The sequence below is a fragment of the Periplaneta americana genome, chromosome 13 (assembly GCF_040183065.1).
Source record: "Periplaneta americana isolate PAMFEO1 chromosome 13, P.americana_PAMFEO1_priV1, whole genome shotgun sequence".
Classification (NCBI taxonomy): domain Eukaryota; kingdom Metazoa; phylum Arthropoda; class Insecta; order Blattodea; family Blattidae; genus Periplaneta; species Periplaneta americana.
The window spans coordinates 85,471,412-85,492,903 of record NC_091129.1 but is presented as its reverse complement, the minus strand read 5'-3'; the positions used below and the strand labels follow the sequence as shown (position 1 = coordinate 85,492,903).

The following is a 21,492-nucleotide window of genomic DNA, read 5'->3' as shown; positions in this document are numbered from 1 at the left end:
TTCATTGATGAGTAATACTTTCCAGCATGAAGAAAACACAGATTGTGTGCACCTAAATGCTACCAGACTAGAGGACATATCTGACAGTCTTATGATATCACCAAGCATTTATCCTTCACATCTACCACGAAGAAAATGAGAGAATGTAAAAGCCATTACTTCATTTCTCCAGCCATTTTTTGAACTGCAAATATTTTTGTTGCAATGACAAAACTATTTAAAAATTGTAACTAAAATCACATCAGTTTGCTAGAATTATTAATTTGCCAATGCATGTCAAATTATAGACGTTGCAAGTGCCACTCGTGGAATTGTCAGGCACATTCTCTGGTCGACTTATGTTTAATAATTTCAAATCAGTCTCAAAGCGCTGAAACTGATCTGGAAGAGAAAAAAATTGGCTCCGGCAGTAACAAAGAAGAAACTGTCTACTGAAGGATGCGCTGAAATGAATGGTGAAAGGAAGGAAAGTTTGGGACAGAAGATATAAGATGATAGATAATACAAAATTATATAAGTCATATGAGGAAACTAAGAGGAAGGCAGTAAATAGGGAAGATTGTAGAATTCTGGGCTTGTAGTGAAAGAACTGCATGGTATAAAACTGTGAACTTAAAGATAGAAAACAATGAGTGTTCACCTGAGTGCAGCGCTGAAGATGCCAGCCACGAAGAGACCAGGAAGACCAGGAACTGAAGAAGCGATATCCATAAGATAATAGGGAATTAGCTGATCAGAGCGAGCTATCGCCTGCAACAAATATTCTGTTAGTGTGTTTTGCAAAGTATCTAATTCTGTAGGCAATATTGCCACTTCGGAAATTGTGTAGTATTTATTTTTATAATATATACGTTTTGTGTAGTTATTCCTTTGAAGCTGTAATTCGACACACAATGAATGTAATAAATATACGTAGATTGCCTCATTTCGCAGGTAGAAACTCCTGCACGATATGCTATGTCTACTGAAGGCACAACTCTCTTTCTCTTTTAAGGTCTCCCAAAAAAAAAAGCAACTTTTGACAGTTCCTTAAAGGACCGGCATATTTTTCAACTCCTTCCTTTTGTTCCCCGCGTTTCTCAGCCAATGGGAACTGGATACGTCACTCGACCTTCTGGCCCACAAACGAATTGGAAACGACTTTGCCACATAGATATATTTCCTGACTTTTCATTCGCGCTAATCTGTCCGCCTCTTCATTTGCCCGCCCACTATCTCTCTGCCATCGGGACTGGGGAAGGGAAAATCCTGTTTGCAACGTCGCGCTCTGGTGTTGTACATTCCACGTGCTTTACTATAGACATCGGTATTGATATGTTTCTCTTCAATCACTTTAACTTGTTCTGAAACCAGTTATTTGACTATTTCTCGCCTAATTAATCTTTAACTCTTCTTTAATGTGTTATATCTTGCTTCATTAAGTACTTCTCGTTTCTTCCTTACGTGTTTAACTCCTGTAAGACTCCGAAAAAATCAATTTAATGAAATGAGTGGTTTTCCTTCTTCTTACATTGAAAATTTCTACGATTTCGTTGCTAGATTATGATAATAATAGCAATAGTAATGATAATAATAATAATAGTAATAATAATAATACCATTAATAATAGTAATATTATTGTTGTTACCTTTGTTTTGAGAGGATCACAACCGTAATAAGTTGCAAAAATGGTGAGTCCCATGAAACTAGATATGGATTTTATAAGCATGAAGCCCACCGCTAGTATCACATGTGCTCTGAAAGAACAAAGCAAGAGTTTATTAACTCTTAAAACATCTAAACCGCGAAATGACAAATTTACAGCAGACAAAAAAACCTTTTATCCTATTTCATCTATAATATCAATATGAAATTGGGACTTTAAAGTGTCTGTAAGGAAAGAAAAGAAATGTATCATGTACAAAATATTAAATTAATGGTTTCATTAACATAGTTCTTAAGATGTTCCGTTGGGTTCGGTAATTCTTGCTATTTTTATCTTATTGCGAGGTAAGTTTTGTCAAAGAACATAGGCTATATTACGATACTTTCAACTGTAGGACTCCTTCAAATTCATTTCAATATTATCCTATCAGCCTCCCCAAAGGTCTTTTTCCCCTCCGGTCTCTCAACTAACACTCTATATGCATTTCTGGATTCAACCATACGTGGTACATGTCCTGTCCATCTCAAACATCTGAACTTAATGTTCCTAGGTGAAGAATACAATGCGTGCAGTTCTGCGGTGTGTAACTTTCTCCATTCTCCTGTAACTTCATCCCCCTTTGCCCAAATATTTCCCTAAGCACCTTATTCTCGAACAACCTTAACCTCTGTTTCTCTCCCAAAATGAGAGTCAAAGTTTCATAATCATACAGAACAACTGGTAACATAACTGTTTTATAAATTCTAACTTTCAGATTTTTTGACAGCAGACTGGATGATAAAAGCTTCTCAACCAAATAATGGCAGGCATTTCACATAAATTTTTTTCTGAATATAATTTCCTCTCGAATGTTATTTATAGGCCTATTTGTCAATGCTGTATAAAAATATTTGAATTTTTCCAACATCTTCAAAGATGAACCTCCAACTTTAATATTTAGGTGGTCTATATTTCGTAGATACTATGTTCTGACCACAAGTCATAATCATATAGGTCTACTTTGTCTTTTCGGGATTTACTTCTAAATCTATCTCATTACTTGCTTCAAGTAAAATTGCAGTGTTTTTCCTAATCATTTATGGATTTTCTCCTAATGTATCGGCATATACAAGCAGCTGATGTAATCCGTTCAATTTGAAACTCTTTCTGTATTCGTGAACTTTCTTAATGGCATATTCTAGAGCAAAGTTGCAAAGTAAAGGTGATAGTGCATCTCCTTGTTTAGCCCGCAGTGAATTGGACAGAATCTGAGCTATGCGGACTCTGCTGTAAGTTTTACTGAGACACATTTTAATTAATTAGACTAGCTTCGTAGGAATACCATTTTCAATGAGAATATTATATAAAACTTCTTTCTTAACCGAGTCGTATGCCTTTTTGAAATCTATGAATAACTGATGTACTGCGCCCTTATACTCCCATTTTTTCACCAATATCTGCCGGATACAAAAAATCTGATCAATAGTCGATCTATTACGCCTAAAACTATATTTATGATTCCCAATAATATCATCTACATATGGATTTCATATTCTGAAAAGAATATTGTACACAATTTGGTACTGCACGACGTGAATAAAAGTGATATTCCCTCGAAGTTAATAAAGTTATTTTTTCTCCCTTCTTAAAGATAGGTACACCCCTTGCATTGTTCTGGTACAATTTCCTTTTCCCAAATAGCAAGTACAAGTTTACAAATTTCACTAGGTAATGTGTTTCTACCCTCTTGTATTAATTCTTCTGGAATTTGATCGATACCTGGAGACTTGAGGTTTTTCAGCTTTTCTATAACAATCGTCTTCAAATTAACAATGTACGAACTTCAAATACATTGTGGGCATTCATAAATTTGTAATTTTTGTTGTGGACAAGCCCGTGGCATAGGCGGAAGAGGGGTTTTCTTCGGATATTCCTGTTCCCCTTCAACATCCTGACAATTCTCCACCATCATCACCACCACCACCATTTTCATCATCCATTCTCATCATCATGTCATCATCATCAGCATCATCATTCATTACGAGTGTAATGTAGACCCACCGCCTGTGGTGCTCTCTGGATAGTTTCTGACGAACTAACGAAATGGTATACGCTTCTCTGCACAGCGACTTCTATGAGCCACGCTTGTGGAGTCGGGAAGAATAACTACAACTTAGGGACCCTGCCATTGGAACAAGATGGTTGTTTTGTTACAAGCTAAATCATTTAGATTAATCATATTTTACTGAAAGACTTTGCAGCTGGACCTACTTTAGCGTTTCTTTAAATGTTGGAAGAGAGAGAAACCTCTGCACCATGCCCTGGCCCACAGAAATGTAGGTGATGCTTTGGCTCGTTCCTCCAATCAGTACAATCCAGAAAGTCAGTCTCTCAAAAGGCGAAGGGTTCATCCTGAAAATTAAAGGGTGATATAAACTTAATAAATACAAAACACGAATAGGTGCATTCGATTATATTTCTTCAGTTGTATAGAGACCAATATTCTCTGCCAAAATAAGAAGTGGAAGAACTAACACTTTGTAGAAAATGTATCATTGTGTTTATCTTGCCGTCATTCATTAAATAAATTTTGTATGTCGTAGAAAACTACGTGTTTATAAGGTGTAGGGGATTTGCATGCAAATAGTTCAGCGCGGATTTAAACACAAACAAGTTTTGTCATAAATTTTTTAACACTAACACATGGGGTTAATTTCATTATTCAATTTGTAATGCAAGACGTTGGAATATTTGTACTTATGATAAATTGCTATGAAACAAAACCAATGGTAATAATGTCATCTTAATGATTTAAATACAAAACCATTTTCTTTGAAAAGAGCAAACATTGATTTACAAATTATTTAAAAAAAATGGAAATAATTCACATTAAAATATTGCTACAGAACTAAAGATATACTGTACAAATATAAAATAATCCCTCAATTGTTAACGGAAAGTACCGTTTATTGAATTAATGTAGAATATTTTATAAATATTGTATCACATTTCGACACGAATCAGTATGATATATTACGTTGCTGCTACTTCCCTCTGTATACCGGAGCGTTTTGTGCAAATCAACGAACAATTGTGTTTTTAGAACGGTTCGGAAGTCTTTGCTGATAGACCTCCTTTGCCACATTTCCTGATGATCCATACATTAAATAAATACGGTATCGGCTAATTCAGCATTAGTGAATCCTTCCATAACGTCAAATATTGAACATTGTACTTTCTGCAAGGTTAACAAGCTTTAACTGACTTACAATATGTGCTAGAGATGTGGCAGAGAAACGTGCATATAGTCTAAACCAGAAGTCTCCAAAAGCCTACTCGCGAGTAAGCCCCTGAACGGAACCGAAGCCAGTATGTAATGAGCGCGCTCCGCCTCACCCATCCCCACCTGTACTGTACTCATTGTTTATGCGCAAACGAAGAGCAGTGGCGGACTGCCATTATCATTGTGTTGGTCGGAGTGTTCGACCGGTTCACAATGTCTTCTAATCATGGGCCTAGTACATTCAAGGATAAAGAGGAAGAGACATTTTTTGTGTTAGTGGGGAGAATGTGAAATGCTTAATTTGTTCGAAAATTTTTAAGAGTGTGTTTAAATTCAACGTGCGACGACAATACTCGACTCTTCACAAAGAATATCATACAATTAGAGACATATTGGACATGTGAAAATAATTTATTTTGGGGTTATCTGTATAACTGTTGGTTATACATAATAATCAGTATATTACAATACGTTTACACTCAGGTCCGCATGACAAACATATAGTTTTTCGTTTAATTTTAAGTGAAATGCGTAGGCCTACAAATATTTTGATAAATATAAAACAAGAAAATACAAACACAAATCACACACGTGTCCTCAGTCTTAAACAAAAAAAGCTTCTTGCTAGCTGTGTTCTACCTTGGAATATTGGAAAATCAATGAAGCCCTTTACAGAAACATCATTTGTAAAATCGTGCATGCAGAACGTTACTGAAATACTGTGTCCAGAACAAAGTCAAAGTTTAAGAAAATTAAATTGTTTCCAATTACAGTTCAGAGAAGGAATTTCAAGATTGAAAATGTAATTGAATCTGAAGTCGAAACCACAATTAACCAGTTTGTAGCTTACTCACTTACATTGGACGAAAGCACAGATGGAAATGACAAAGCTCACCTAGCCATTTTCATCTGAGGAGTTAATGAACATTTTACTGTGTCTGAATGTCTTCTAGATGTAATTACGGAATACAACTGGAGAAGATCTTTTCCAGGCACTGAAAGGCACCATAGAACAGAAGAGGTTGAATAGCAACAGACGAGGGTCCAGCTTCATAGTATGTCAAAATAATATACAAACGTATGATATTTCATATTCTTTTGATGTTATTATTTGTAAATTTAAGCAGATCGTTGCCGTGATCCCCCACTGATCGCTCCCATCTGTTGAGGTACGAGTCTCTCCCCCTTCTCTAGCCTTACAGCACACTGTGTTCGGCGGGCAGCATCTAGAGCACGAATGACGATACGCTTTTTGGAGACCTCTGGTCTAAACTGATAGGCTGACTTTTCATTGTACGATCGTTCGTAAAACGTCACACCATAAAATACTTGATACATTTATGGGAAAACTATTAGAGCAAGGTAAAACGTAAATAGAATCATTTAACATACATATCTGTTAACTATTATAAAAATATTTGTACCTATATCCCGTACACTCTGCATAAGTAAAGAGATGATGAAGCGTTTCTGTAAGACATTGTAGACTATAATGCGTACGGACAAAGCTCTACTCGGTAATTCAGGAGAAATAGTAAATAATTTAGAGGATGGCAATATGGAATATTCTGAAGAAAAATTTAGGGTAAACATATTATGTCAAATTGTCAATGAATGTAGAGATACAGCCATTTCAGTGCTGTACATAACAAGCGTTGTAAGTCCTTATAACGAAACGAATTACTGAATTATTACATTGATTTCCTATTAACATATGAATACATTTGAACAGTTCAGTGCACTTTTCCTCTCTATTGACAACAGTATTGATTGATTGATTGATTGATTGATTTATTGATATAGTTCACAAGTACAAAACTTAATAATATAACAAAAGATCTATAAACAAATGTAGTTCTACATACTAAATATACAATTTCCTAGACTCATTATTTTAACGCAAATCTCAATAATTTATTGGTTCAAACTTGCACTTACGTCTGGTTTTAGTGCAGGTTTAAACCAATAATGATAACCATTAAGACATTAAACCTTATTTATCTGCTCCTTTTCACAATTTAATTGTAATTATTTAGGTCTTACATTACATAATAACTTATTATTCCAAAAAAAATGTGATCAGATGTCGACATAATATAAGTCATGAACCTGAATTAGCTGACTCGATACATTCTATATATAGGTTAATCTTTATTTCTTACAATATTTCCTTGTCAGCAGAAACGTTTGCGTAACTTCAATGAAGACTATCACATACCAGCTTAAACACAAACTTGCCAAGTTGCTTACATAATCAACCTCAATTTAGTTTCATAATTGTGTCTCATGTACTCATTATCAATTCATTACTATTATAATGCCTACTAAATTTATTATAAATGCAGTATTATTGAAATTAAAACATATTAGTAAAGCAATTTATAAAGTCAAAATTATCTTCTGAACCTTTACTAAATACGAGTAATATAGCTATCGGAATACATTAATAACTACCTTAATTCTCTATTTTCAATTTTTATTATTTTAAAACTTTGACGTAATTCTATCTTATTTACAAAACCTGTCTGCTTATCTAATTTAATTAATAATATGTGTTTCTAATTTTAGGAAAATTTAGTCTTAGCTGATGCCTATCTCTTAGTAGGTAGTTTCGTTCAGTATCTATAGTTTTGATTGAATCTACTTTATTTCTGATAGAGTTTCTATTTGTCAATTTACCTCTTAATAACTGTTCGTCACCTTCTTCTACTCCATCGGTCGGTAACGCACAGTTCCTCCATACTGTAGCACTTCCTCTCGCGCACTCCGGACTACCAACGGCATGTGGCATTCTTATAAATTGATCGCTGACTTTGCCGGTTGATCCACAATCGCTTCTCCTTGTTGAGTTTTCACTTGCGCGCCTCAGCCTACCCTCACTGGTTGTTCTCTCAGTCTGTGCCTCAGCTCCCCAAACAGCATCTTCACTGGTTCCTGCATCTTCTTCAATACTAGGTTGTCCTTCTTCACTCTTCTTTCTTCTAAAGGGATCTGTGAAAACAGTGTTCTCTAGTTTACTTAGGTATGCTCTAATATCATTCACTCCCGTAAGCTCATCAATTCTTCTATTTGTTATTTCTGATTTCTTCTGCCCACTTGATGAGTTACTATTCTTATTAATCCTCTCTACGCTTCTAGACTTCCTGTTTCGTGATGCACTTCTTCTGTTTATGTGTGGTGTAGATGATGCTCTATTTCCACAAGTCTCTATTTCCTTATTTCTGTTCTTGTTACCGCAACTGAATAAATCCTCAATGTTTTGATTATTTAAGGACTCTACGTTAACTATGTTTCCGTTTATCTTCATTTTATCTTTTACTAAAGTTGCCCTAAATCCTTTCCCTCGAGCTTCTTTTAATATTGGAATTAACTTCTTTCGTTTCTCTCTAATTTCTTTTGCAAAGTCATTTTCTATGAATATATTTGTGCCTTTGAGTTGACGCGTATTGGCAATGATGTGTTCTTTGATAAAGTAACTCTTCAATTTCACAATAATTGGTCTTTTATTTCCCTTACCTACTCTATACGCGTTATTTATCGCACTTATGTCCAAGTTTAGACTGAAATACTTAGTTAATAATTCTAACACCACGTAACCAGTATCAATCCCTTTTTCATGATTGCACTCTTCAACACCATAAATTACAATGTTATTAATTCTGCTATCATTTTCCCATTTTTTAACTATCGATTTTAACACCGCCTGCTCTTGGATAACCTCCTTTAACTTCTTTTCCACTTCAGTGTACCTGTTTACTAATGTATCTATATCACTTGCTACTTTGTTTAGTAGAACACTTGCCTTCAGTCTGTCTTCTCTCGTTTCTTTCATATAGTTTATCCATTCTCTTTGAAACACTTCATCACTGTAGACTCTTCCTTCTGTATCTCCAGGACCAGGGTTTAACTCCACATTTCCAATAATCAGTAGAATTGATAAAACAGCCGCTGCCACAAATATGTTGATTCTATCCGACACTATTACATTATCACCTTTTGAACATCTGCAACACTGCCTTGCATTGAAGCACCCGATTCGCGCCCTGTAAGAATTTAGGTCGTCGCCCATACCTTCTTCACACGCTAACCTACTTGCATATGCTGCTTACTACACAACCGTTCTCTACGACTGCACTTTGTGAACTGTGATTGACAACAGTAAGTGCTGCTCTTCTGAAGTCACGTTGTCTTTCTTTAATCAGGGAAGCACTCTTCATAAATCAAGCTACCAATTAATTTCTTGTGTTTACTTCCTTTCTTTGTTTATTTCGTCCTTCATCCACCCCCACAAACAAAAGCCGACAAGAGTAAGACCTGGGAAACTAAGTGGTCAATGAACGTGACCAGAGCGGTCGATACATCGCTCAGGGACTGTAACTTCTTGGAAGATGTGTCACCTGACGGCTAAAATGTACACGAGCTCCGTCATGCTGGAAAACTATGACTGTCATTATAGCCAAGGTATCTATGAAAGAATGTTTCTGTACATCCATTATGAAGAGTGCTGCTCTCTAGAAGATTAATAATTCTTCCTTAATCACATTTTATAATATTTAATGATGTTGTGATTTTGCTAACAACTCGGTACATGAGATTTCATAAATTAATAGGCTATATCTTATTAATTTCTTTATCAAGAACTTTCATGAATTTATTCTTCTCTTTTCAGGTAAGACAAAATGATGCTCCCGAATAGTCTTGTATTCAACATTCCTGGTATAAATCTCTAGGTGAGTTATGATATTTTCTCTCTAAATGTTTAATTCTCTAAAATTCACTGAAGAATGATTTAATGCGTTCTTATATCCACAAATGCAAATTTAAATCCATATTTCAATCGTAAGCTTAGTGGGAGAAATGTGTTTACTCTTACTATTCTTCCTGAATCATCTGATATAAATATCCGCGGAATGAACGTCTTAGATCAAAATACTCACTCGAAAAACTTAATCCTTCCTCCTTCGAGACTTCTTTGCCAGACTGTTCCGAACCCTCCTACGTGGACGAGGCCCAGGATGATGACCACGATGCTGGCCATCATCATCACTATCGCCTGCAGGAAGTCTGTCCAAACCACAGCCTTGATCCCGCCCTGGAAATTGAAACGGAATGTGTAAAGTACTAAAATTACTGAACCTTAATATCGCGAGATCCAACAAGCAGTGGAGTTCCCAACCCCGCACACAAGGTCATGAATGTTGTGGGAAGGTGTGACGGTACATCCCGACAGCAGTGAACAGCCTAGTTCGGTGTAATGGAGTTGTACTGGTTGCGTAGGCCTATTGTGTTCATTATGACATTATTTGTGAGTGTGTTAATGTTTCGAGAATTAAGGAAGTGAAATAATGATTTTTTCTGTACCTCAGAGAACTTTTATTGTAAACATTTAGTGAGAAAGAAAGGTTACAGGAAATTGAAGCGAAGTTTTAGATGAGAATATCCGGAAACACTAGTTCCTTCACAATCATTGTCTTATTAATTCCGTCGTAACTGGAGATCTAAGGATTCATATGTAATAAAGACTATTGTAAGCGAGAAAGTCACTGGAAAACGGTTAATAACATTCGAGTGTGCTTGGAATTGAGTCTCAAAAAATATTTTAAAAGTTCGCCTCGAAAACGGGATTGTTACTGTAAAGCGGCATAATGTAATACTTCATTTAGTTATTTGTTTTTTTTTAGTTATTTATTTAACGACGCTGTATCAACTATTTACTCAATTAGCATCGTTGAGATTGGTGATAGTGAGATGGTATTTAGCGAAATGAGGATGAGATTTCGACATACATTACCTAACATTCGCCTTACTGATGGGAAAACGTCGGAAAAACCCAACCAGGTAATCAGCCCAAGCTGGAATCGAACTCGAGCGCAACTCCGGTTCGGCAGGCAAGCGTCTTAGCTGGTGGCAATTATTTGTTCATTTCATATATTACATAATAATTGGTTCATTCAAATTATTATTCATTATTTCACTTAGTTATTAATTTACTCGTAATAGAATATTTTGTAAGTATGGGACGAGCAGTGACAGAACCGGAGGACTAACGGCATACTCCACATTTTCTTGGATCTTTCTATATAAACTTGCACAGATAACTTATATATTATACAGAATTAACAACAAGTGTAGAATGTAGCTTATAAATTTTCAATTTGAATTTCTATTATACTATTAAAAATATCCTCAGTAATGTTAAATATTTTTTTCTCTTTGTGTACATACATACATATATAGAGCTGTATATATTGTGTTACATATTTCATACCCAAAAATAATTTATACCCTGTGCGATCATGGCATAGTGACCAGTTTACATTTTCTCGTTGCCTGTACGCACTAGCTCAGGGCTGGGCACATTACGTGATTCTGAGAAATGGGCGCTGTGTGTTTAAAGAGCGGGTCTCGCGAGCGGTGTGACGTATGCACACTGTACGTCATTCAGGTCGGTGCAGTGGTGACTCTGCATTATGAAGGCGAACTTTGAAGACGGAGCTTCCGCTCATACACTAAAGCGTCCCGCTAATCCCAATGCTTTTAATTTATCATGGGAGGAGGAGTTCTTTTTGGTAGAGAGCAATGGATTAGCAAAGTGTTTAATTTGGCATAAAACACTCCAACTGATAAAGAGGTTCAATAGCCAACGACATTATTCTTTACAACATGCTATTGAATATGACAAATATGTTGGTAATGAACGCCATAAATTAATACAACTTAAAGAAAATATTTCTCAGGTACATTATATTAGAGTATCTATTTGATATTTGCATTGCATTATAATTTATTATACACTTAGTAATATATAATATTAAATTATACAAGTATTATGATATATAATATATAATATTATATATCATGAACTTTAATATACTATACTATGAAATATCACAATATGTGTATAGTTTAAATTTATATATTACTAAATGTACTATAATAACTTATAATACAATATAAATATCGAATAGATACTCTAATAAAATATACCTGAGAAACATTTTCTTTAAGTTGTATTAATTTATGGTCATATCATATCTTATATCATATCATATCATATCATATCATATCATATCATATCATATCATATCATATCATATCATATCATATCATATCATATATCATATCATATCATATATCGCATCGCATCACATTGTTTTATATTATATTATATTATATTATATTATATTATATTATATTATATTATATTATATTATATTATATTATATTATATTATATTATATTATGGCGTTCAATCTGAACTTGAGAACGTGTACGGTATAACTTGAATGTCGTAGCAACAGATGGCGGTCTGTAAAGACTGTGTGCTACCATAACTTCTTTCGAACTGTGTTTTGCGAGGGCAAGTCGTACGCAGGGTATTTGTTATCATCGATTGCGTACGGCAACATTCCACAACACAAATCAAAATGCTCCGTGTCCATGTTGACCGTCCAAGTTAATGTCAACAAATACGTAAGTAATCGTCTTAACCCTCTCCCCATATCCCGACAGTAAGAAAAAAAAACTCGCTTCAGTACGTGTTTCTAAACAGTTCACATTCTTGCCACTACTGGCGTTATCGTACGTATCGATAAGTAATCTTCAGAATGAACGCCGTACTTGCTAGGCAACTTCTCTCGCATTTAGGTAATACGCCTCTGCGGAAGTGTAGGAAGATTGAATTCTCTAGGCTCATCGGCTAGCCACATGACGACATACAGCGAGCCATGACACATTTTGAACTGAACACCCAGTAGATCAACCATGGGGAAAAATGGCTCCGAAGGGCCACTGCAATCAAAGCCTCCTTACCTCACTCCACCGACCATCCCTCCACCGACCATCCCCTCCGCCTGGTGCTTCGTACAGACACGCTTCATTCAGTGGCGGGTATGGCTTCGATCTCGGGACGTCAGTTTCAGAAGGAGTGACAGAAAGAATTTTTTGTTACTTACAAAAAAAAAGTCTGCTGCTTAATATGTGGGTTTAAAATTGCGCATATAAAACGCTTCAATATTAAACGCCACTTTGATCGGAAGCATAAAGCGGACTTCGATGATCTTACAAGTACTTAATTATTTACAATTTTAAAAGCTATTCTCGTAATATTTGTAAAAAGATACAAAACAAAATATATTTATGGTTTTTTCGGGGTTTAGTTACTTATTATTTTATTAAGTATCTGGAACTGAACTTGCTTATTTAAAACTTTGAGTGCATATTAGGCCTACTTGATGCGTCTTCTTTCAAAGAAAGATTTTCAGAAGTAACTGCAATGGACAAGGAGATGCGTCTGTTCAATAATTAATTTGTATTTGATGTTACTCAAGCAGCAGAGCCACTATAGAACTGCAAGCGAGCACGCCAGTAAAGTCTTTAGGAAAAAATGGATTAGATCTTTTTAAATACCTACCAGAGGAGAGATTCCCTAATCTGCGCACATTTGCAATGCGTATTATATATATGTTTGGCTCAACTTACTGTTGTGAGCAGTTTTTTCTTCCACAATGAATATGACCAAAAGTATCTCCAGGTATAGGATCACAGACATGCATTTTAGTTTCAGTATTACTGTTGAGTTTTATTTCAGAGCTTGAGTTGAACGTTCTAATTTAGAGCCAAATATATCCTTTTTAGTTAATAACAAAAAACTCCGACAGCCAACAAAAAAAAAACGAAATTTAGCAGTATAGACCTACAATAGAATTTGGTTTCATTCATATCTCATATATTTTGTTTAATATGTTTTAAAGTTAAATGACAATGGAGTTTAGTTACTTTTAATGTTTTTACAAAGAAACAATTGATTATGTTAATAATCATTATATTGTGTTTAATATGTTTTAAAGTTAAATGACAATGGAGTTTAGTTACTTTTAGTGTTTTACAAAGAAACAATTGATTATATTGATCATTATATTGTGTTTAATGTGTTTTCAAGTTAAATGACAATGGAGGTTAGTTACTTTTTTATTGGTTAAAAAACAATTTATTATATTGATCATTATATTTTTTAATATATTGTACAGTTAAATGACAATGGAGATTTTTTTTCTGTATAGTTTTTAAAAAGAAACAATTTATTATGTCAATCACAAGGCAGTTCAAGAATTTTTCGTGCACATGTAAAGAAATGGTTATACAATTGAAGAATATATAATTTGCCTACTGACAGTAGGTGGCTGTAATAATTATTGTATGACACATGTACTTCATATAAACAAAAGACTGTAAAGATTTTGAAACAAGAAATAAGAGCGGAGAAATTACTGATGCGCAAAGTGTGTCGAACCCACCACTGCACTTGACTTAGCAAAACAACTGCATTACCCCTCGCCTGCCAATCAAACGAATGTGGGGTGAGTAGGAAACTTCCCTCCCTACTTTGGTGATAGTCCCCATAGCTGCACTAGATGAAGATGATTTTCCTCTACTTCGGTGCACAAATATTACAAATACTATTATTATTATTATTATTATTATTATTATTATTATTATTATTATTATTATTATTATTGGTATCAAATTATAGAGTTTTAGATTTCGAACCTGTCAAGAATTCATGTCTACATGATTATTGAGATGTGATACAGAGATATCTAGTAGCTTGACGGTCGTTCTACTTCATTCAAAAATATATAGTAACAGTTACTGTCTGCGATCTTTTTTAAACATAGGTATAATAATTAAAGTAATGAAAAAATATTTTTCTTGCCTTAAGTTTATGGAAAGGTGATTAAGAGGAATCTTTTATTAGAATTGAGGAAATCTAAGAATCGTATTCCGTGTGTTTTTAGGTTCTCCGCAACATAATATGTTCACAGGTTTCTGTGCCTGGTGTAATTTCGTTAATTGAAATCGACTTGGCTCTTTAAAGAATACTCACCAGCATAGTGTAGAATATACAGACGACGGAGATGACAGGGGTGATGATGTAGATATCCAAACCAGTTACTAAAACAGAATAATTTCTGTGTTAAATAAGTTACGTAATTTATACAGACATAAAATTCAAAACCTTTTTTTATAGTCTTCCTGATAATACAAAAGTAGATTTTCTTTGTTGTACCATCTGTACCTTGCTTACTTGTTTTGATATTGATCGATAATTTCTGCTACACTACTATACACTACTACGTAACACAGTGGCAACGATGAAAGACTGAAAGGTCAATAGCTAAGCGGCAGGAGGCCGAGAACTGTGACAAGGTTAGAGTGGCTTAGATGAGTGGATAGGTAAGCGACAGGAAGCCGAGGACTGTGTCAAGGTTAGAGTGGTTCAGATGAGGGAATAGAGATGCGACAGGAGGCCGAGGACTATGGCAGTTAGAATGGGTAAGATGAGAGGATAACTAAGCGACGGGAGCACGAGAACTGTGGAAAAGTTAGAGTGGGTAAGATGAGGAGACAGCTAAATGAAGAAGTCCAAGGACTTTGTCAAGGCTAGTAGGTTAGATGAGGGGATAGATAAGTGACAGGAGACTGAGGACTGTGACCAGATTAGTCTGAGTTAGATGAGGGGACAACCAAGTGACAGGAACTCAAGGACTGTGTCATGTCTAGAGTAGGTTAGATGAGGGGATTGATAAGTGACAGGAGGACTGTGACAAGATTGTTCAGGGTTAGATGAAGGGATAACTAAGTGACAAAAGTCCGAGGATTGTGACAAGGCTAGAGTAGATTAGATGACTGGATAATAAGGTAAGTGACAGAAGGCCGTGGTCTGTGCCAGAGGGCCGTGGACTCAGATTAAGTTTAGAGGGGAAGAACGATAGAAAGCTGCCCTCTTTACCTGTAATAGTAGTAGTAGTAGTAGTAGTAGTAGTAGTAGTAGTCTTGAAGTGAGTTGGGAACAGTGAATGTTTTTGGGGTTGGTACTAGAACTCTTTTGAGTAAAAAAAGAGCTCATATAAACACATGTACAATTTTCAATGGGCATGTGGACTCATTTATATACTAGCACAGTCTAGTATATACAGTCACGAAGCTTGAGTTGTTGATGGTACTAGGAACAATAGACTGTGGCGATACTATTTCGCATTGTCTGTAATAAGGCGATTGCAGCGATCATCAACTATCTATGGATGCATATATACTGTGTATTGAACTTCGTGACTGCATACACTAGACTGTGATACTAGCACACCCTAAACTGTTTACTATTCCTCCTGGATTCTAAGCGGAGTAAACCAAAACTATTGCGAAATATAGTGCAAGAACAAAATGAATAACCAGTGCAGGAGAAAATAAAATAAAGAGATATTCCAATTACAGACCACGAAGGCCCCCGGGGCAAACTGGAGGTTATGTGTCCCGCCTTGCAGACAATCGGAGGAAAAAATCATAGAGTTCTTAGTTTTTTATTTTATTGGGCTATTTTACGACGCTGTATCAACATCTAAGTTATTTAGCGTCTGAATGATATAAAGGTGATAATGCCGGTGAAATGAGTCCGGGGTCCAGCACCGAAAGTTACCCAGCATTTGCTCGTATTGGGTTGAGGGAAAACCCCGGAAAAAATCTCAACCAGGTAACTTGCCCCTACCGGGATTCGAACCCGGGCCACCTGGTTTCGCGGCCAGACGCGCTGACTGTTAGTCCACAGGTGTGGACTAGAGTTCTTAGTCATAGGTGAATAAATAAAAGGGGGATTGTGATTGAGAGTGGTAGGAGGGTATATAGCAATTAAGGAAGAAAGAGAAAATATATTATAAAATAAACACGGAGGACTACCCGATGTATGATAGGAAAAAAAATGAAAAATTATGTCATGCAGTTTAAGGGCACAAAAGAGGATATGCCGAAGCGAAATCTTTTGTCATGCTTTCACCTTTGCAAAAAAAAAAATATATATATATATATATATATATATATATGACGTTTGGATTGTTTGCATTTAGCATTCTGTGAGTAAAGTAGGGCACTTGCCTTCACTGAGAGCTAGAGCGGGCACATAGATGACGATGGGGATGTAGAGAATGCTGGCCACTGTACAGAGTACTGACGCCATAACTCGTACGCTCCGGTTGAATCGCAACTGCAAGTACTGCAAAATATGTTTAAAATTACTCTAGTTAATATGATGCAGCTAAAGAAAAGACATACTTAAATAATATCTTTACTGCATATGTAGACTTCTTTATATGCAAGGCCTAGCCAGGGACCTGCAGTGAGAATGATGTTTGTGAAATGTTGCTACCGTTTCTCATTTTCCATGAATCTATAGCTCCAAGGCAAAATGTGATGCCATTTCTTGAAGTTTTTCAGGAGCGAGCATTTATAGTTGGAAATACAGTATAATATCATAGGAAACATTTTCATAACAACGGGTTAGGGAGAAAAAGATCAGAGATATGCTTGTAATGTTTTTCTACAATAAATATACGATCAAGATACATAACATATCGCAAAATCTTATTACATATACATACACATACATATAACATTCTACCAGATAACATATTATTTTCAATTATACATTTTTGTCTCTGCACGATATATGATACTGGTTATTATTGACTTAAATATCATATTTTAGACTTGAAACCACAGAAATGTACAGAAAGGAACGGAAAATTACATTCAGAAGTTAGTGCAATTTGAAACTCCTGTGCACCAAAGTTTTAAACCGGAGTATTAAAAAGAGATGAAATATAGAGTGGGAGTGAAATAATACACCAGGTATTCAGGACGAATAGCTGATATTGTATGTAACAAAACTGTGTAGGCCTAATACTATATTGATGGAAAGTCGACAGTTTTCTGAGAAAAAGCAAATGTTTTTTTCCAATGTTAAACACTCTCTTATTCGCTAACTGTTGCAAGTAGGATCGTGGATTTTTGTCCTTATTGATAGAAAAAACTAATGAAAATCATTTGTCCCTGTAGCATATTTCAATAGCGTGGACAATTTTCGTGTAAATTTAATTTAAGAAACAAGTCTGAACGATGTCAGCAGATTGCAACGTCGTGTACAGAGACAGACCTGAGTTTGTTGACCTCTTACATCTGTATTGCGAGAAGAAAAAGACTGTGATGTTGCCAGAGTGCTCAAACGTCCAACTTAATTTTATAATTTACCCGTGCATTTAATCACGAAGTGTAATTAGGTTTTCTATTTCTTTATATGTATTCTATAGTCCCTTTCAATCTGCAGGATTATTTCACTTCCATCTTGTATATACTACTTAATAACATACGTTTCTAAATAGCTTTAAAAGTCTACTTCAGATATAGATTTATATAAAAGTATTTTTCTGAAATATAAATATTGAGGAATCCGTGTTTTCAGAAATTGTCCTGGTGCTATCTGAACTTACAAGAAGGTTGGCAAATTGTAAATTTTTCAGATGTGGTGAAATTATAGCAAGAAAGACTGAAATACATCGAAGAACCTTGATACTTGTGTGTACAAACCCAGAATCAAAATTTGAGTTACCTGAATTTTCTAAGTTCCAGTTCTAACCTACTCAGCATGTTCAATGCTCAGTGCTTACTGAGCATGCGCAGTATGACATGACTGGAACTTGGAAAATGCAGGTGGCCTAAATTTTCTTTCTGAGTGTGTACAACATAAATTATACTTCACCTCTAGCAATTCGGACAACGTGCTCTGTTTGTAAAATCACTTGCAATACCTTTGTGCATGATGCATAAGGAATTGTGACAGTGTTTATTGTCATTATTTATCAGAATTAATTTTTTCGCCTCACCTCGAAAATAGATGTAAGCTGCAAATCGTAGTATACTGGGAGGTACAGATAATAGTTCACTGCCATTACGAGAGGATAGAATGCGGTGCGAAACCAGTACAGTGTCCCGTACGTGTAGGCTTCTGCAGGATCCCCCATAATCGATATGCCGGAGATATCGCTGAAATATGCACACACATTTAAACTACAAGGAATAACAGAAAAATCTAGTATTGTTCTCCAATTTATTTTCCTGATACACGCTTGGTTCCTGCATTTTTTTATTTAAACACAATAGAAGTTCTATTACTTGGAAATGATTTACGTTTCTGTAGTAATTTTTTATTGGGTTATTTTACGACGCTGTATCAACATCTAGGTTATTTAGCGTCTGAATGATATGAAGGTGATAATGCCGGTGAAATGAATCCGAGGTCCAGCACCGAAAGTTACCCAGCATTTGCTCGTATTGGGTTGAGGGAAAACCCCGGAAAAAACCTCAACCAGGTAACTTGTCCCGACCGGGATTCGAACCCGGGCCACCTGATTTCGCAGCCAGACGCGCTGACCGTTACTCCACAGGTGTGGACTTTCTGTAGTAAATGGTTCCGACATCTCTATTTAAACGACTTTATTTATAAATCTCGTCCTTCCTCTCGGTGTTTTACGTCTGCTTCTGCTCATGACACTCCTACAGTCACACTCCATTTTCTCTCCTGGTGCAAGCAATTATGTCTGAAATTGATTTCTGACTGTCTGTAGGCAGCATACATTCAATCGTGAAAATGGTTAGACAGTTGGCTCTAGAGTAACGCATTTTTTTGTGTAAACGCTATTTTAAATACGAATCAGCTTGTCGTGCGCAAGCGGAATTTATTCAGACAATTTCTGATCAATTGTCTCCTTTCAGATTTGTAGTTCACGATACCTTGCAAACCTTTGAATCTACTGGTTCATTGCAAAATATAACAAACGAGCGAAAACTTTAGTTTCCACATAGAAAATTGGACGAAAGTGCCCCAAATCTTGAACATACGCCAACAAAATTACGAAGTAAAAAGAAATTGTCACACATGGATAGAAGATTTTATATAATTTTTAAGAAGAGGAGTTGCAGTACGGGCGCCGCCGGCCGAGGCGCGTTTAATGGCCGAGACGTAAAACACCGCCTAAGCGGACAAGTTTATAAATACAACCCTTTAAATAAAGACGTCGGGAGCGCAACTGAATAATAAAATGTATAGAACCATATATTGCAACTCTCTTTTGGTTTATAACATACATATTCAAGAAGGATAGTATACGTGCGAACTCCTCTTCTGTATGGAAATGGACTCGTCCACATTGTTGAGTTTATGGAATTCACAAGCATTTCAATTCCAACTGAATTCGAATTTTCGTTCCACAATATCCTATAATTTTCTCTATTAATATGCTTGCAATATAGAAGTTACATATTCAAATATTTTGATACCGGTACGTTATTCCCTTGAACAGAGTCTGTATATTATGGACAAATGTTTAAGTTTGGTACTTTTAGCTATATTTGAATGAGTTCTGGTACTTTTAGCTATGTTTGAGTACGTTCTACTTCATTTTTTGTTATATGCCATTTCTCCTGTTACAATTTTTTTGATTAAGGTGACTTGTAAATGAACAAATGGGGAAAATCGTTATAAATCTGCTAAAATTTTAACTAGAGATGCACAAATGTTGCAGCCAAAATTTGAAATAATTCTTACTACGTTATAATTAATATTTCCTTTTTAAGTTTTAAAGTATTAGACATAATTCTTAGGAACACAGTTTTCCCTTTAATTACTATTAAAATCTTTGTGAAAATATATTTTATAATCTACATACGGTGAGAAAAAAATTGAAAGGTTACGTTAAAAATTTGAAACGTTGTGCAATATATTATAGCTGAAGTACCGGTACATGGGAAATATATTACTTTTGCATTGGTGTAAACATTTCTAATATTTTAAAACAAATTATGAATATTATTGGAAGTGACCTTTGATAATCTAATTAATATTTATTGCGATACAACTTATCATAGAAACAATATTGTCATAGTCTCTTTTAAAGATTATACTCGTATTGTTAAGAATACCAATGACAATAAAAAATCAAACTCCTTAAGTAATTTGTTTCTGAGATGTGTGCACTTACGCTCTTATACAACAAATACAAGTAATATATATATATATATATATATATATATATATATATATAAACATCTTTTCACACATTGTTCTTGTTGTTTAGTCAACTGTCTGAAGACAGGTCTGAATCTCACAAGTGATACAAAAATCATCACTTATGAGGCAACTAGGCAAGGAGAAAATGGGTTAGGGTGGCCAGTTCCTTTCCCCCTCCATTGCATACATCGCCGATTAGATAATGTTACACTAATCAGACTTCAGATGCATACAAACAATTGCTGTTCCTCTGATAGTGTACACTTCGTCAAGTGAGATGTACTGCCTGGCAATGGAGGTTTCACACATTATGTAATAGTATAAGAAAAAACGCTGATCCCGTAAAATACTTCTAAATGATCCATTATAACGCTGTAAAATTAGGTAAAATTATGTCTGTAACTGTAGTTTAGCAGATTTATAATGATTTTTCCATACGTTAATTTACAAGTCCTTGTAAGTATAAGACAGTAATATAATTGCTTGCTACAAAAAGATCCCGCAAAGGATAGCTAGAATATACGTATGTTAGGTATTTTACTTCTTTACGAGTGGCTTTGGGATACACTGATAGTTGAGTAATCCCAAATTCTTTGCCGCAAAAGAGAGATTGTCATTCGGGAACTTTGAAACTTCATAACTTAGATTGGTGGAATTTTATAAAGTTTTGACTGCTCCTTCTCTATACTG

At 35.3% G+C, this 21,492-nt stretch overlaps 1 protein-coding gene across 2 annotated transcripts in view; it reads right to left on the bottom strand.

Annotated features, from left to right (window-relative positions):
* LOC138712075 (sodium-coupled monocarboxylate transporter 1-like) overlaps positions 1–21,492 on the bottom strand; it is a 30,947-nt gene that overhangs the window by 7,135 nt on the left and 2,320 nt on the right. For both annotated transcript variants that reach the window (XM_069843465.1, XM_069843464.1), the window contains exons 3-9: positions 18,620–18,779; positions 16,836–16,953; positions 14,794–14,861; positions 9,845–9,999; positions 3,896–4,036; positions 1,628–1,736; positions 641–750 (exon numbers count right to left, since the gene is read on the bottom strand). In XM_069843465.1, the coding sequence (XP_069699566.1) occupies positions 641–750; positions 1,628–1,736; positions 3,896–4,036; positions 9,845–9,999; positions 14,794–14,861; positions 16,836–16,953; positions 18,620–18,779 (861 nt within the window). The remainder of the gene's footprint in view (positions 1–640; positions 751–1,627; positions 1,737–3,895; positions 4,037–9,844; positions 10,000–14,793; positions 14,862–16,835; positions 16,954–18,619; positions 18,780–21,492) is intronic.